At 35.7% G+C, this 18,104-nt stretch overlaps 1 protein-coding gene across 1 annotated transcript in view; it reads left to right on the top strand.

Annotated features, from left to right (window-relative positions):
- Positions 1-18,104, top strand: part of MALRD1 (MAM and LDL receptor class A domain containing 1) — a 609,315-nt gene that overhangs the window by 445,622 nt on the left and 145,589 nt on the right. Inside the window, exon 33 of the mRNA XM_064368444.1 lies at positions 14,499-14,700. Within this exon, the coding sequence (XP_064224514.1) occupies positions 14,499-14,700 (202 nt within the window). The remainder of the gene's footprint in view (positions 1-14,498; positions 14,701-18,104) is intronic.

The following is an 18,104-nucleotide window of genomic DNA, read 5'->3' as shown; positions in this document are numbered from 1 at the left end:
TGGGTCATTTTGCTATGAAGAGGTATTTTCTTGGTGCTTTATTTCTGATTACTCCTATTTTTGATTACTTGGTCTCTTTCCAGTAATGTAATGTTAATGTTGAAGAGCTAAATATAAATCAGCCATTTCAATTTCCACATGCATAGTAGCTATAAGTTTTCTCAGTTCTTCCTCCTGTGAGACATTTAGTGATGTTTATTACACACCAAGTGAGGTTCAAGAAAGACTGCCTGACTAGAACACAGGAAACCTGTGTCCAGCACCCAGCTTTGCAAGTCACTCAGGATTAGAAACTCAGAAATTTCTAAAGCTCTCTGCTTCTCCTCCTTCTTATTTGCAAGGACCTCAGCAGTGCTTTTAAAAAAAATCTAAAAAACCTGAAATTACATCTGAAATTACTATTTTTTAATTCCACAAAAGAATGCCAGCTACTCATAAAGAAATTCCCCAGTTAACACTCATTAACATGACATGACGTGCCCTTCTGTATTAGCTCCTTTTTTCCACCGTGGTATATGATACGTAACAGCACTCATGTGGATAATAATAAAATGTGTTTAGTGTTGGTACTAAATTGACATACTTCATTTAAATTTAAACCTAGTAACAGATTATCAGGGAGCTACAGCACACCTTGTTTTGTTGTTCTCCATTTTACTGTACTTTGCGGATAGTGCTTTTTTTTTCTTTTACAAATTGAAGGTAACAACATTGCATTCGGCAAGTCTATAGCTGCTGTTTTCCCAACAGTTTGTGCTCACTTTGTATCTCTTTGTCACACTTTGATAATTCTCCAAATATTTCAAGCTTTTCCATTATCATTATACTTCTTTTTTTTTTTTTTGAGACAAAGTTTCACTCTTGTTGCCTAGGCTGGAGTGCAATGGCGCAACCTCAGCTCATTGCAACCCTTATCTCCCAGTTCAAGCAATTCTCTTGCCTCAGCTTCCCAAGTAGCTGGGATTACAGGTGTGCACCACCGCACCTGGCTAATTTTGTATTTTTAGTAGAGATAGGGTTTCATCACATTGGTCAGACTGGTCTCAAATTCCTGACCTTAGGTGATCCGCCCACCTCTGCCTCCTGAAGTGCTGGGGTTACAGGCTTGAGCCACCATGCTGGGACTACTTGAGTCTTTAGATGGGTTGGTTAGCTTTCTTTTGTTCTTCCTTATTCTCAGTGTTTATAAGTTTTAATTGCTGTGTCTTTTTTCTAAAGTAGAAATAGTTTTTATTGTCTATTAAAGTACTTATCTATCAGGAATGAAAATTAATTGCATGCTTCTCACTTACCTATAACCCAAGTAAATGTAGATCTTTGGCAAGATTTGATTGGCCTGAACCATCCTCTTTAACAGCTCTATGATTTATTAAAATTGTCACCATGCCTGACCTCATTATATTTCTTATGGTGATCTGTGATCAACGATCTTTGATGCTACTAATGTAATTTTTCTGGGGCATTATGAACTGTAATGTAAAATGGCAAATGTAATTGGCAAATACTGTGTGTGTTCTGACTGCTCCACTGACCTGTAGATCCCTCGTCTGTCTCCCTTTCTTTGGGCCTTCCAATTTCCTGAGACAGGACCACATCGAAATTAGGCCAACCATTAACCCTACAACGGTCTTTAAGTGTTCAAGTGAAAGGAAGAATAGCACTTCTCTCACTTTAAATCAAAAGCTAGAAATGATTATGTTTAGTGAAGAAAGCATGTAGAAAGGTGAAATAGGCTGAAAGCTAGACCTGTTGCTCCAGTTAGTCAAGTTGGGCATGCAGGGGAAAAGTTTGTGAAGGAAGTTAAAAATGCTACTCCAGTGAACACAGATGATAATGAATTAAAACAGCTTTAGTGCTGATACGGAGAAAGTTTGAGTGGTCTGGATAGAAGATCAAACCAGCTGCAATATTCTCTTAAGCCAAAGCCTCATCCAGAGCCAGACCCAACTCTCTTCAAATTTATGAAGGCTGAGAGAGGTGAGGAAGATGTGGAAGAATAGTTGAAAGCTAGCAGAAGTTGGTTAGTTCATGAGGTTTGAGGAAAGAAGCCATCTGCCTAACGTGAAAGTGCAAAGTGAAGCAGAAAGTGCTGACACACTACTTGATAAAGCTGCAGCAGGGTTTGAGAGGATGGACACCAATTTTGAAAGAAGTTCTACCATGGGTAGAATGCTATCAGATATCACTTGCTACAGAGAAATCTTTGAGCAAGGAAGAGTTGATCATGCAGCAAACTTATTTGTCATCTTATTTTAAGAAATACCACAGCCACTCCAACCTTCGGCAATCACCACCCTAATCAGTGAGCAGCCCAACAAGGCCAGACCCTTCACCAGCAAAAAGATTATAACTTGAAGGCTGAGATGGTCATTTTCATATTTTAGTAATATATTTTTAAATTGAGATATGTACATTGCTTTTTGTAGACATAATGCTGTTGTACACTTAACTGATGACGGTATAGTATAAATTTTACTTTTATAGGCACTGGGAAACCAAAAGGTTTGTATGACTCACATTATTGCAATATTCGGTTTATTGCAGTAGTCTGGAAATGAACCTGCAGTATCTTTGACCTATGCTTATTAATATGTTTTTCATTTAATAGCAGTGGAAACTGGAGTTTAAAGAGATTAAGTAACTTGGCCTAAGACATTTAGTTAATCTGGGCATAGACAGGCTTTGAATTTGGGTCCTAGTTCCTAACTATTACATTGCTTAGCTTTCTGACTAATAGGTATGTTAAACACTGGGGAAGGTTTTATGCTTTTGAAATATAATGGAGATTAACAGAAATGCCACCCTATATCACAAATAATCATCAACCAATTTTGGACAGTCCTTTGTAGTTTGAAAAAGTGTTTCATATATATAAACCCATGTAATTTGCTTTGAGGTATTAGAAAGAAAACTGGGGGATTCTTGTTCTTCATCTTAAATAAGAAAGGTGAAGAAAAAAGACAGGAGTGAACTATTTCCTCAATCTTTAATGACTCAACCAAGTTGTATATTATTATTTCATGCTAATTCTGATTGTTCTAAGATTTGTTTTTTATAATTACCTGCTCCCCTCCTTGTCTATGGTTCATTCTTTATAACATGCCCTAGATTATTTATAATTCAGTGACAATCCAAACTCAGAAATTGTGGTGAAGTTTTAGTGCAACGAAGTAGTTATGTTTTTTAAACTTTTAAAATTTAAGTTCAGGGGTACATGTGCAGGTTTGTTACATAGGTAAACATGTCATGGAGGTTTATATGCAGCTTATTTCATCACCTAGGTATTAAGCCAAATAACTAGTGTCCATTAGTTATTTTTTCTGATCCTCTACCTCCTCCCACCTTTCACCCTCTGATAGGCCCCTGTGTGTGTGGGTTTCCCTCTATGTGTCCACCTGTTCTCATCATTTAGCTCCCATGTAAGTGTGAGTACATGTGATATTTAGTTTTCTGATCCTGCATTAGTTTGCTGAGGATAATGGCTTTTAGCTCCATCCATGGCCCTACAAAGTATCTCATTCTTTTTAACAACTGCATAGTATTCCACGGGTGTGCATGTACCACATTTTCCTTATCCAGTGTATCATTAATAGAGATTTAGTTTGATTCCATGTCTTTGCTATTGTAAATAGTGCTGCAGTGAACATACATATTCATGTGTGTGTCTTTATAATAGAATGATTTATATTTTGGGGGTACATATCCCGTAATGGGATTTCTGGGTAAAATGCTAGTTCTGTTTCTAGGTTTTTGAGGAATCACCACACTGTCATCCACAATGGTTGAACTAATTTCCATTCCTACCAACAGTATATATGTGTTCCTTTTTCTCCACAACCTTGCCAGCATCTGTTATTTTTTGACTTTTTAATAGTAGTAATTCTGACTGGTGTGAGATGACATATTGTGGTTTTGATTTGCATTTCTCTAAAGATCTGTGATTGAGCTTTTTTTTTCAGATGATTGTTGGCTGCATGTAGGTCTTCTTTTGAAAAGTATCTTTTCATGTCCTTTGCCCATATTTTAATAGGATTGCTTTTGTTTCTGTAAACTTAAGTTCTTTAGAGTTGCTGGATATTAGATCTTTATAAGATGTACAGTTTGCAAATATTTCCTCCCATTCTGTAGGTTGTCTGTTTACTCTGTTAATTGTTTTACTGTGCAGAAGCTCTTTAGTTTAATTAGATCCCATGTGTCAATTTTTGCAATTGCTTTTAGCATCTGTCATAAAATCTTCCCCCATGCCCATCTCCTGAATGGTATTGCTTAGGTTAAATTTGAGGGTGTTTATAGTTTTGGATTTTACATTTAAGCCTTTAATCCATCTTGAGTTAATTGTTGTATATGGTGTAAGGAGGTTGTCCAATTTCAATCTTCTGCATATGGCTAGCCAGTTATCCTAGCACCATTTATTGAATAGGGCATCCTTTCCCCATTACTTGTTACCTAATAACTAATGGGTAAGGATCAGATTGTTTTAGGTATGTGGTCTTATTTCTGAGTTCTCTGTTCTGTTTCATTGGTCTGTATGTCTGTTCTTGTACCACACTACCTTGCTGTTCTGATTACTATAGCCCTGACGTATAGTTTGAAGTCAGGTAGCATGGTGCCTCCAGCTTTGTTCTTTTTGCTTAGGATTGCTTTGGCAATTCTGGCTATTTTTTGGTTCCAAATAAATTTTCAAATAGTCTTTACTAGTTCTGTGAAGAATGTCAATGGTAGTTTAATGGGAATAGCTTTAAATCTATAAATTGCTTTGGGCAGTATGACCGTTTTTATGATATTGATTCTTCCTATTTATAAGCATGGAATATTTTTCCATTTGTTGATGTCATCTCTGATTTTTTTCAGCACTGTTTTCTTTCATTGAAGAGATCTTTCACCTCCCTATTTCACTGTATTCCTAAGTATTTCATTCATTTTATTCCCAGTTCAGCTCTTGGCTTGACTGTTGTTGGTATATAGGGATGCTACTAATTTTTGTATGTTGATTTTGTGTCTTGAGACTTTGCTGAAGTTGCTTATCAGCTTTTGAACCTTTTGCTTTGATCTTAAATTTTTAGATTTAGGATCATGTTGCCTGCAAACAAGGGTAATTTAGTTTCTCTCTTCTTATTTGGAAGCTCTTTATTTCTTTATCTGACTTAATTGTCCTGTCCAGGACTGTCAGTACTATGTTGAATAGGAGTGGTGAGAGAGTGCATCCTTATCTTGTGCTGATTTTCAAGGGGAATGCTTCTAGCTTTTGTCCATTCAGTATAATATTGGCTGTGGGTCTGTTATATATGGGTCTTATTATTTTGAGGTATATTCCTTCAATATCTAGTCTATTGAGAGTTTTTAACCGGAACAGATGTTGAATCTCAGTGAAAGCCTTTCTGCATCTATTAAGATAACCATGTGGTTTTTGACTTTAGTTCTGTTTATGCAGTGAATCACATATATTGATATCTGTATGTTGAACGAAACTTGGATCCTAGGGATGAAGACTACTTGATTGTGGTAAGTTTTTGATGTGCTGCTGGATTAGTTTGCCAGTATTTTTTTCCTAAGGATTTTTACATTCATGTTCATCAAAGATATTTTGGTTGTAAGGCTATTGGTTACTTCTTCAGTTTCAGAACTTGTTATTGGTCTGTTCAGGGATTCAATTTCAGGGTGTATGTGTCCAGAAATGTATACACTCCTTCTAAATTTCATTTACGATTTCAACAGCTTGTACTGCTTTTAAAAAAATTGTATACTCTTCTTAACTAAATTCCCTGATTTCTAGTGTTAAATCTCCTATTTAAATTAAAACCTGGGGCTTTTTGTTATTCAGAAACTGATGAATAAAGTAAAATCTACTTCAAAATTCCATCAAAGACCATTTATTACCTTCTTTATCAGTAATATATCTCAGCTCTGAGCATATGTATTTATTATTCTCCTTGTAACAAATAAATGAAAAAAATTATTCTCCCTGTAATAAATAGGTGATAAAAACATCCTAAAATAGATGGAGGTAGCATACATGATGTTGTGCTGTGGTATCAATTACACAGTGAAACACATGAGATTCTACTCTACTTCCATTATTGACTGTAACAAAGGCACATTCCTTATTCTCTCTGAAGGTGAGAAGATCTCCAAGGTCCTTTCTAACTCTAAAGTTCTTAAATCCTTAACTTTCCCACTCTTTTATTCTTTAGGAAATATTTATTGAGTACTTATTATGTACCTGGCAGTGCTCTAGGCATTTAGGGTGCATAAATAAGCAAAACACGCAAAACTCCCTGCCTTCATGGCATTTATATTATAGTGAAAGACACAGGCAGTAAGCAGATGTAATAAGCAGGTTGTGTAGTATCTTTAAGGTTTATGGAACTCAGTTGTATTAGTCCACTTGTTTTGCTAAAAAGAAATACCTGAAGTCAAGTAATTTATAAAGAAAAGAGGTTTGTTTTGGCTCACAGTTCTGCAGCTTGTACGGGAAGCTTGGTTCCAGCATCTACTTCTGGTGAGGCCTCAGGAAGTTTCCAATCATTGTAGAAAGTGAAGGGGTAGCGGGCTTCTGCTGAGAGCAGAAGCAAGAGATAGAGGGAGGAGGCAGTGCCAAGCTTTTTCTTTCTTTTTTTTATTAATTTAAATTTTTATTTTAAGTTTGAGGGTACATGTTCAGGATATGCTGGTTTGTTACGTAGGTAAATGTGTGCCATGGTGGTTTGCTGCACCTACCAACCCATCACCTAGATATCAAGCCCAGCGTGCAGTACATTAGCTATTTTTTCTAATGCTCTTCCTCCCCACACCTCACCCCCCACAGGCCCCAGTGTGTTGTTTCCTTCCCTGTGTCCATGTGTTCTCATTGTTCAGATCCCACTTGTCAGTGAGCATCCATGTCCCTGCAAAGGACATGATCTCATTCCATTTTATGGATGCATAGTAGTCTGTGGTGTATACATACTACATTTTCTTTATCCAGTCTATCATTGATGGGCATTTGGGTTGACTCCATGTCTTTGCTACTGTGAATATTGCTGCAATATGCATACTCATGCATGTATCTTTATAACAGAACGATTTATATTCCTTTGGGTATATTCACAATAATGGGATTGCTGGGTCAAATGATGTTTCTGGTTCTGGATCTTTGAGAAATCACCATACTGTCTTACACAATGGTTGAGCTAATTTACATTCCCACCAACAATGTAAAAGTGTTCCTGTTTCTCCACAGCCTCACCAGCATCTGTTGTTTCTTGACTCTTTAATAATTGCCATTCTGACTGGCATTAGATGGTATCTCATTGTGAGTAACTCCCCATCTGGGTACCAAGGAAGGAGAGCTAAGCAGATCCCCAGCACAATTAGTGCCTGAAGAATATCTTAGTTTACAGTGTTACTACTCAGTTATTTCCACATATATGTAATTATATTTTAGTTCACAGAGGAATGCCTAGAATAGACACAATATAGAGCATGGATTAAGGAATAAGCAGCTTATGGTCAGAGGAATGTCTAGAGCAGACATGGTGCAGAGCATGATTTAAGGAAAAAACAGTTATACTAGGACAAAAATCTATGGCCCAGGTAGCAGCATTTGGTATCGTAAAGATACCCGCTGTATGGCAGGCTTGGAGGAAGAGCCACTCCTCCTGAAAAAGGGGTTATAGTACCTTGCGTCCAGTTCTTGTGGAAGACTTCCCTCAGACCAGCAATCCCACGAGCGTCTGAGGCTTAAAATCCCTCTGGTATAATCGTGCCTAGGTGGCTGTATACCTTGTCAGCTCTGTTGCTAGGTACTGACTCAAAAGCATCCTGCTATAGAAATCACTGGAAGCTGCCAGCAGGTGGCTGTATACCCTATCAGCTCTTGAGCTACAGTACTGACCAAAAGCATCCTCCTATAGAATTCCTTAGAAGTAGCCTGCCCCTAGATAAGAGATATTGCACGCTGTACCGTCTTCACTGTGCACGGTCCACCTCCTTGCCTCGGTGACCTAATGGGGGTGGACCCTTTGCGTATCGCACATGTCATTGTGTTGACCTTATGACTGTTCTTAAGATGACCAGACTTAGTACCCTGCCCCCTAACCTATACCCAATAAATACAGACCCTCCTGGACATTCGGGGCCTTGCATTTCTCTGCTTCTAGGTGCCATGGCCCCCTGAGCCCAGCTGTCTTTTCCAGTCCTTCTGTGTCCTGTCTCTTTACTTCTTGGATCCAGTGCCTCAGCACAGTGATAGGGGACACCCCATGACCCTGTAGGGCTTGACTCTACATCTCATTGTGGTTTTGATTTGCATTTCTCTAATAATCAGTGATGCTGAGCTCATGTGGCCAGGCTTATTTAAACACCTGGCAAAAACTCACTTATTACTCAGCAGAGGGCATCAAGCCATTTATGAAGGATTTGCCTCCATGACCCAAACACCTCCTACCAGACTTACCTTCAACATTGGGGATCACATTTCCACATGAGATTTAGAGGGGACAAACATCTAAACCCTATCAAAAGTAAAGGAGTGTAAGAGGATTGGAAAATCTGGGCATGACTTCCTTTTTAAAACCATCATCAGAGCAAGCTTCATTAAGAATGTAACATTGAGCAAACACTTGGAGGAAGTGGGGAAGTGGGCCATGCAAATATGGATGTCAGAGGGAGAACATTTCAGACAGAGAAAAAGTCATGTGAAGCCCTAAGTCAGGAGTGTTTCTAGTATTTAAGAGGGTTGGCAATGTAACCTTGTGCTAGAACATAAGGAGGCAGAGAGTAGTGAGTGAGGAATTGGTCAGTTACATCTAGATTATCAAATATGTGGTATATATTAATAATTTTTCACTGGATGCAGTGACTCAATGCCTGTAATCCCAGAACTTTGGAAGGCCAGGGTGGGCAGATCACTTGAGGTCAGGGATTTAAGACCAGCCTGGCCAACACAGTGAAACTCATCTCTACTAAAACACAAAAATTAGCCAGATGTGGTGGCAGGTGACTGTAATCCCAGCTACTCAAGAGGCTGAGGTGAGAGAATTGCTTGAACTTGGGGAGGCAGAGGTTGCAGTGAGCCAAGAGTGCACCACTGCCCTCCAGCCTAGGTGACAGAGCAAGACTCTGTCTCAATAATAATAATGTTTTTCATTACTCTTTCAATATTCATGGGATCAGTAGTGATGATTTTTTTTGTCATTTTCAATATTAATGCTTTGGATTTTCTCTCTTTTTTCCTCAGGTAGCCTGGCTAGAGATTTAGCAATTTTATTGATCTTTTCAAAGAATCAACTTTTTATTTATTTCCAGTCTTTCTTACTTTCCAATATATGCATTCAGTGCTATAAAATTTTCCTCTAAGCACAGCTGCACTTCATCCATAAACTTTGATTAGGTGTATTTTTATTTTTAATTGTAATAGAATATTTAAAAATTTCTCTTGGAACTTCCTTGACCTATGTGTTGTTGAAAATTGTGTAGAATTCACCTGTGAATCTGTCTGGTGAAAGACTTCATGACTGAAACACCAAAAGCAATGGCAACAAAAGCCAGATTTGACACAGGGGATCTAATTAAACTAAAGAGCTTCTGCACAGCAAAAGAAACTATTATCAGAGTGAGTAGGCAACCTACAAAATGGGAGAAAATGTTTGCAATCTATCCATCTGACAAAGGGCTAATATCCATAATCTACAAGGAACTTAAATTTACAAGAAAAAAACCACCCCATCAAAAAGTGGGCAAGGGATATAAACACACACTTCTCAAGAGAAGACATTTATGTGGCCAACAAACATATGAAAAAAAGCTCATCAGCACTGTTCCCTAGAGAAATGCAAGTCAAAACCACAATGAGATACCATCTCATGCCAGTTAGAATGGCGATCATTAAAAAGTCAAGAAACAACAGATGCTGGAGAGGATGTGGAGAAATAGGAACTCTTTTACACTGTTGGTGGGAGTGTAAATTAGTTCAACCATTGTGGAAGACAGTGTGGTGACTCCTCAAGAATCTAGACCCAGCAATCCCATTACTGGTTGTATACCCAAAGGATTAAAAATCATCCTACTATAAAGACACATGCACGTGTATGCTTATTGCAGCACTGTTCACAATAGCAAAGACTTGGAACCGACCCAAATGTCCATCAGTGAACTCTGTTGCGACCTGCGCATCTGAGGAATCTAGATTTTGCGGTCCTTTTGAGAGTCTAACTAATGCCTGATGATCTGAGGTGGAGCAGTTTCGTTGCAAAACCATTTCCCCTGCCACTCCATCCGTGGAAAAAGTTGTCTTCCACGAAAGGGTCCCTGGCACCAAAAATATTGGGGATCACTGCTCTAATGAATCTAAGAATAGTTGTTGGTTTTCTGTTTATTCAGCTTTTTTGTATGTGAAGACTGGAGCAGTGATTTCCAGTTCCTTATATGCCAGACCAGAGACTGCAAATCTGTGCCATGTATAGTGAATGGATTGTTTGATCTCTCTATATATCTGCAATTCTGAAGCTGTAGAGGGCAGTTAATTGATCTTATCCTACACTCATACATCACTTAGGAGACATACGACAAAAAATATGGGAATGAGCTACATTTTCATTAATGTCAGTGGCGTTGTTATGTCCATCCTGTATTAACCCACCTTAAAACCTATAACCTCTTTTCTTCAAGGGAAATTTCCCTTTCTATTAATTTAGATATTTTTTCTTTTTTCTTATATATAATTTAAGTATTTTCAAACTAACCCATAGGAAACTATGCATTTCTAAGGATTAAGCAGTAACTCAGTTCATTGCTTTGCCTTATCAGTGGTAACTAAAGAGCAGACCCTTAATAAAACAACTGAGTGTAGCTGGGGCCAAGAAACATCACATTGTCCTCTCACTGATGCATTTCACACACTGGTTTTAATAAGCTACACACCTAATGAAATGCAGTATTTCTGATAGCAAGATTTTACTCAGAGACTTCCGGTCAGTGCCAGTGACCTGACTTTAACATTGCAGGCACCAGGAGTGTCTGGATACTGCAGGAGAGGAATTTCAGGAAACACTCCTAATCATTTTCTTTCAAACCCTTACCCGGCCAACTTAGATACAAGGACATTATTGAAGTAGATCGTCTCTAATACACATCTGATGTAGTTTGGAATCCCCTCCAAATCATGGGGTCATGGGGATAGATTTCTCATGGCTCATAGTCTGTGAGTTCTTACAAAATCTGGTTGTTGTAAAGTGTGGCACACCACCCACCCCAGCACTCTCTCTCCTGTTTCTGCTTTCCCTAAGTAATGTACCTGCCCCCAAGTGGCCTTCTGCCATGAGTAAAAGCTGCCTGAAGCCTCCCCAGAAGCAGTTGCTGGTGCCGGCTTCCTGGAGAGCCTGAAGAACTGTGAGACAATTAAACCTTATTTCTCTAAAGGAATACCCAGTCTCAGGTATTCCTTTAGAGAAATGCAAGCATGGCTTAATAAACCATGTATTCTGGAATTGAGTAATTAACACCCATATTTTCTATTACCTCTTTATATCTATTGCTGAATGTTTTCCTTCAAAGGAATCTTCATTCAAAATAAATGTTGAGGCATTTTTTCATCAAAAAATTTAACATAGATTTAATTTGATAATTTAATAGTTAGGTTTAGATGACATCACTTTGTTTATCTATGTTTAAATTTAGCAAGTTCTCTTTAAGTTTTTAATGTTCTACATTATGTGCTATAGCTTTGATATAACTTTGCATACAATATAACCCTTGATGATAACATAAACTCTATTATAATTTAATCTTTATATGTTCTTTGAATCCATATTTTATGCTAAAATTATGCTAAAATTATTGCTTTACATTATATAATGATGACAGATAATATATTACTGGGTCTGTGTTTGACTAAAATTAAAATTATTAAAATAGAAATAGCCAAATTCATCCAGCAATTGATTTTTAGAAAGCTATTTCAAACAATTATTACTGTGATGAGTTACCATTTTAATAAAGTATGTTTAATAAATGTAGAATCAGAAACAAATGGAATTAGAATCAATTATTTTTCAAGGATGTTACCCATTGTAGTTTTTCAAAATTATCGACATTTAAAAGTTATTAAAATTGAGCATTTTGCTGAGAGTTATCACAAAAAACCCTCAGAATACAATAATATTATTTCCATTGAAGGTCAGAAATTCATGCTACACTTTTAGTTGTTAGTGGGTTTCCCACCAGACATAATGAATAAACAACATTATGAGTTCTTAAACAATAGTTCTAGTTTTCCCATCAGCCACAGTGACTATGAAAACACTTGACATAACATGTACTTATTCAATATAATACACTGGACTATTATAAATACATGTTATGAACTAAATAACCTACAAACTTGTCATTTCATTGATATAAGTAGTAAGTTAGTAAAGTTGACCAGAATTAATTGGGACTAGGGGTAGGGTCAAATAATAGAGTAAGATGTGTTGACGCCTATTGGAGAGTTTCATGCTCATGACGTGGGGCGGGAATGTCATGGTGTGGTTTTGAGAAGCAGAGTAAGAAGAGAATGGAACGAAAATGAATTTGACGAGAGCGTGTAGAATTGGTTGAAAATTTAAAAGACTAAATGCAGAGAGAAAAGTAAACTGCAAAACCAATAAAAATGGGTACATTAATAAATAAAATAAATGTGTGCTGAGGTTTGGGGGAAAAACGAAGTGTTGGAGTTACATTTTCATGTAATTTGGCTTTCTAAACTAATTTTGCCAGAAAAAAAATTACAAAATAAATATAATAAAGCCATTCATTTTTAAGTTGTGTTGTAAACCAAGATTTGTGCAAAAATCAGAGTTCACTTTAAATAGGTTCTGTATAGTTGTCCTGTTATTGACAAGTTGAATTAGAAACTTTATATCTTTTTAGTTTTAGTTTTTAATAAATAGAAAAATAATTGCATAAACTTATAAACCAAGTATCCACCACATCCTGGAGCTGAAGATTCTTTGGAATGGGTACTTACGTGTCAGACTGGAAGTAGTCAATGGATCCAAATTCCCTTCAGATTGAATCCTAGCTTATTTTGTTAATTAAAGGATCAATATTAAAAGTAATGTTTTTGCTCGAGGAATGTCTTGAGTATCATCTTTTCCAAAACGTCCAATTTTATTTTAGGGTTAAAGTCTCACATTTCAGGTTTCCAAACTTTGGCCAAGTTTTTAATTTTTCTTTCATTTATAATCATCTTGATTTATTTTTGTTTTATTTAATTTCCATTAACAGATAGATTTCTGAAATTGATTTTAGATTTCTTTTGTACCTGCAGACACTAGCAACATTTTTAACTTCTGGCTTTTAAATATTTGGTGATTCTTGGTAGTGTTTCTGGAATGTCAATTTAATATCATAATATGTAATAAGATGACTGGAATTATTCTTTCCTTCTCGTAGTATAAATTTTGGATATATTTTATAGGATAAGTTAACTGTAGATAAATTTTGACACTAAGATAGTGAGACAGTAAGATTTTTTAGTAAGAGGGAGGTCATTGGAAAAATGTACTATTGCAATAGAAGAAAATTAATATCCATATGTTTTCTTTTCTCTGGGTCTTATTTTTCCCATATGAAAAAAAGGATTGCATAAATGATTGCTGAAGTATACTATAAGCCAAATATATATATAGCGAGAGAGAGAGAAATAAATAGTATTATATATATAAGCATTGAATTATATGTGGCATGGTATATAAATATTACTCTATTACCAAATTAGATATAACTTTGGCATCTGATAACTATAAAATTTAGGTGCAAAAAGAGACTATAGAAATATAACTCTTTATCCTTACCTTTTTTCTCATTAAGTATAGAATTTTTTAAATAGCACTAGAAAATGGCATATTTGGTTTTGAATCATTTCTACTGATAAACAAAAATATTAGCATCTTGCATGTTTGTTGATTTCAAAGGTAACTATGTCTATTTCATTTCTTGTTTGTTGCATTTTTTAGTCACTGAACTATTTTAAAAATTGCTAAATATCAATGTTGGATAATCCAGGAAGATTTTCCATCTGTCAGAATGTTAAAATATTTTCTGCACATTACTGTGGTTTTCAAAATGACTTCTATAATCTGATATTCATTTATCACATTCATGTATAATGAGGGTCTTCTTTTTCTGTAGTCGCATACCCTTAGTCTAACCTAGACAAAGTTCTTTAACAATAAAAAATTTGTGTTTATATCTCTTTCAGCTTTTTAAATGCTTAAGGCAGTTATAGGTTTTTTTTTAATGTCCAGTTTGACATACAGAAGTTGACGACAAAAGGAAACGAAAGTTCTACTAATGAAGGAAAATGTAACCTCCATTGGCTCACTTTATAAGCCACGATTTCTACAGATAGAAAATACAACAGTCACTATATTGAGCTGTTACATAGCCAGAGATTTCATTCTTTCATCAATCATCTGGATGTCCTGATACTTCTAACATCCAATCATAAAAAGTTATTTTTCAATGATTTTTTAAAGGTGTATACCATTGAAGAATCAGGGCTAAACATCCTGGTGTGGTCAGTGATTGGAAATGAAAGAATGGGATGGACATATGCATATGCACCTCTCTCCAGTAACGGTCCATTCAGGGTGGCATTTGAAGCTGACTTGGATGGAAATGAGGACATCTTTATTGCTCTTGATGACATCTCTTTCACCCCAGAGTGTGTGACTGGAGGTAAGTGATTTTTTCAGAAAATAGGAATATTTGGTTTTAGTATATAAGCATACTACATATTTGGGAATTTCTGAGGAATTACATTTATTTTTGGGCCCAGTTCCGTTTACACATTGAAGAAGAATCATATATAGTAAGAAGTAAAGTTTATCTGCCCATGTACTTTGCCATGAAAGTTTCATGTCCTGTAGGCAACAAAATAACTTTGCACTAAAGTTGTTTTAGAAACCCTGAGGAGATTTTGTTCTGTGAATGTAGCTTTATTTTCTACTTTCCTTATTCCCAAAGGTTTACAAGAACTGCACAAGGCAAAGGCCCCTATGGTTACCTATTATCTTCCAGACTGTCTTCTCCATCTGTATTAACCTTTCCCCTTACCCAAGCTATGTTCCTTCTCTAAACCATTTCTACTTTACAAGCTAAAATGCTCATTCTATTTCAAAAAGAAAAAAAAAGTACTGAACACCTTTTCTAAAAAAAGTCATCTCTTTAACTGAAATCTGAATTTCTGATGTTTAAGATGTTTCCCCCCTAAGTGGGGCCATTTGTTCCCTTCCCGAGTCTTCCATTTTAAAATATTAAATAGTAGAGTTATTGTCTTTCTAGGTAGTCAATGCCTCTTTTAAAGATTTTTTTTTCCTAATATCCCTATTCAAAAGTTTCTTTTCTTTTAAGACCACTCATCTGAATTTTTATTCTTCTCATAGTTTTTTCTCTGGATTCTAAATCCTGGTTATTTTCGACTTCAGGTGATGCACCCTATCTAAAACGCCAGCTTCTTTGACTCTAATAACCAGCACACACCTGCTTCCTCAATAAATCACTCTCATGGTTGCATTCAGGGCCTGATCATCCCTTTTGAAATCTTATGGTTAAAAATCTCGTGTAATCACCCCTTTCTCATCTTCATTACTCCTCTTAAACACGTTTTCTAGTAACATTAATAAGAAAAAATATATATTCTAGATTATGAATGCTTCCTGGTTTTTGAGGTTCCATAAACAGCCTCTTACTTCCCCCCCAGTAATTAGAGATTTAATGATTAATACCTTATCCAAATCTATTTGCATTCTGAATTTTGAATTCTATTATGTACTGTTTCTTAAATTGTTCACATAAATTTGAATACTATGTGCCAGGCAATTTGCTACACATTTTGCACATATTAATACATTTATTTATCAGCACATCCTTGTAAATGGATTCTAGATATATATTCATATATTGATATGAATAGATCATTTATCTCATATTCTGCCATAATGGCTTTAATCATCTTTGCAATTGAGGTCACATAACCATCTGAATTTTCCAAAACTGCTGCTGGTCATGCTGGTTGGGATCACTTAATACCTCGGTTTATCACATTAGCTAGGCCTCTTAAGGTCCCAGACGCGTGCGTTTCTCATTTCCTGGAACCAATTTTCTCCAGCAATCCTCAAATCCTCCCATTTCTCCCTGGCATGTTCTTCACTCTGCTGACTTTCTTGTGTCCTTTGAATAGATATAAAGCCATTTTGTGATAAATTCCTTAAATTTTCTCATTTTCACCTCCAAATGGGCCTGCATCTGCCTCCAAACTCTTTTTCTCACCATGTGTCTCAGGAAAAAAAAAAAATCTCCATCTTCCCAAGAGTGAATGCATATTTTTAGAACATTTGCTTTCTCAACTCCTCTCAGCTATTGCTCCATATAAGTCTTCTGTATCTCATATCTTCACTCTCTCTCCTTCCATTAATTCTTGGCTCTGTCTTTTATTTATATATACATTCTATAGTATGTATTATATATTATGAAAGTATATAATATATATTATATATTGCTGATATGTTATACATTAATAACATATATATTAGTAACATACAGTCTATACATATAATTCCATATGTATCATTTTATATATTTATATTCTGGAATATATATTTACATATATTTCTTATATACATATATTCCATATGTATATGATGGAATAATATATATTTATATGTATTTTACTAATTTCAAGCTCCTCGTCAGCAAAAGAGGCTTGAGAGCTTGTATTTCATCTCCAGAGCCTAACATAGGGCCTAGGAAATGAAGCCTAAGAAATTACTGTTTTTCAAAATAACATAATAACAATGAAAACTGATTGTGTGAACAACATCCTAACATTCACCAAAGTATAAAAGTTATTCTTTCCCAGTATGTTATAGAACAGATTTTATTGTCAAGGATGATTTAAAAACAAAACAAAACAAAAAAACCCACTAAGACCTTTGACATTAAACCTTGAACTGTTTTCTCTTTGTCATTTTGTGTAATAGAAGTACCTCCCCCCAGACCCATTCTTTCCTCCAAAATCCAGAGTCTTAAGGCATAGCTTCTACAGAATGGGTTCAATATTGATTCAGGCAGATACTTTCAGAAAGTCATAAATTAAACCAGCACTCCTCAAACTGGGGTGTACAGATGCCCACGGCAATGTACTAGGGAGTATGCAATACCACCAAATAAATCTGATGTAATTCATTGGGTTTACTTGAACATTTGGGGAGAAAAGTTAAATAATTTATTATTTGACATTTGAAGTAAACACAAATCTACTATAGAGTGGAATGTCAAAGAGAAAACATAAAGCTTTAAAGAAACGTGATCCTTTAGTGCTATTACTAATGTCTTCTTCCCTGTGGTTTGTGGCACTATGGTGGAAAATTTTGAGAGGTGCCTAATTGATAATTTAGACCATGAACACCTGTGTCATATAATAGACAATATGCACAATATATTGTTGAATATGAAAGTTATGACCAATGTAAGAGCTAAATAATACAAGAGTCTATTGTTAAGCATAGAAAAATGGTAAAGTGTGAAACCAGTTTTAATAAGCTGTCAATCAAAAAAGATATCTATAAATCCTGAAAGATATACAAAATATAATATCTGTCTCTGAAAAATCCAAATGTGAATTATTTTTCTTTTTGTCTTGGTATTTTTTTCCCCGTATTTTAAAATGTCTGCTTAGAACTGTGTTGTTTGTAATTGGGGAAAAATAATGGCATTACTTTATCAAGTAAAAGTGTAAGGTCATGATGCATATAATTAAGAACCACATATTTCGGGCCAATGATGGTTTTAATCTTGCCCTAAATGAAGTTATTTATTGGAATTATTATGAGAAACTATTGCATAGATGGATTTATTTCAATTACTTTGAGTCCTGTATTTTTCCAATAGTTATTTCTGTTAATAATAACTCATCTCTGTGAAACTCTTTGAGAAATGTGAGAACAGATTATAATTAGCTCTTCTTATTTTCCAAGGTTAGGGAACATCAGGCAGAATAAATGTTACGGGTGAGCTATTCTGCTAGTAGTTCAGGCATCTCATGTTTCACTGTTCTGGAGCAAATCCTTATCCTGTGTAAG

Source organism: Aotus nancymaae, unplaced genomic scaffold, assembly GCF_030222135.1.
Source record: "Aotus nancymaae isolate 86718 unplaced genomic scaffold, 86718_ANA_hifiasm-v0.15.2.pri h1tg000077l, whole genome shotgun sequence".
In the NCBI taxonomy this organism is placed as follows: Eukaryota; Metazoa; Chordata; class Mammalia; order Primates; family Aotidae; genus Aotus; species Aotus nancymaae.
Note: the sequence above shows the minus strand (reverse complement) of the source record. Positions and strands in the feature narration are given on the sequence as shown.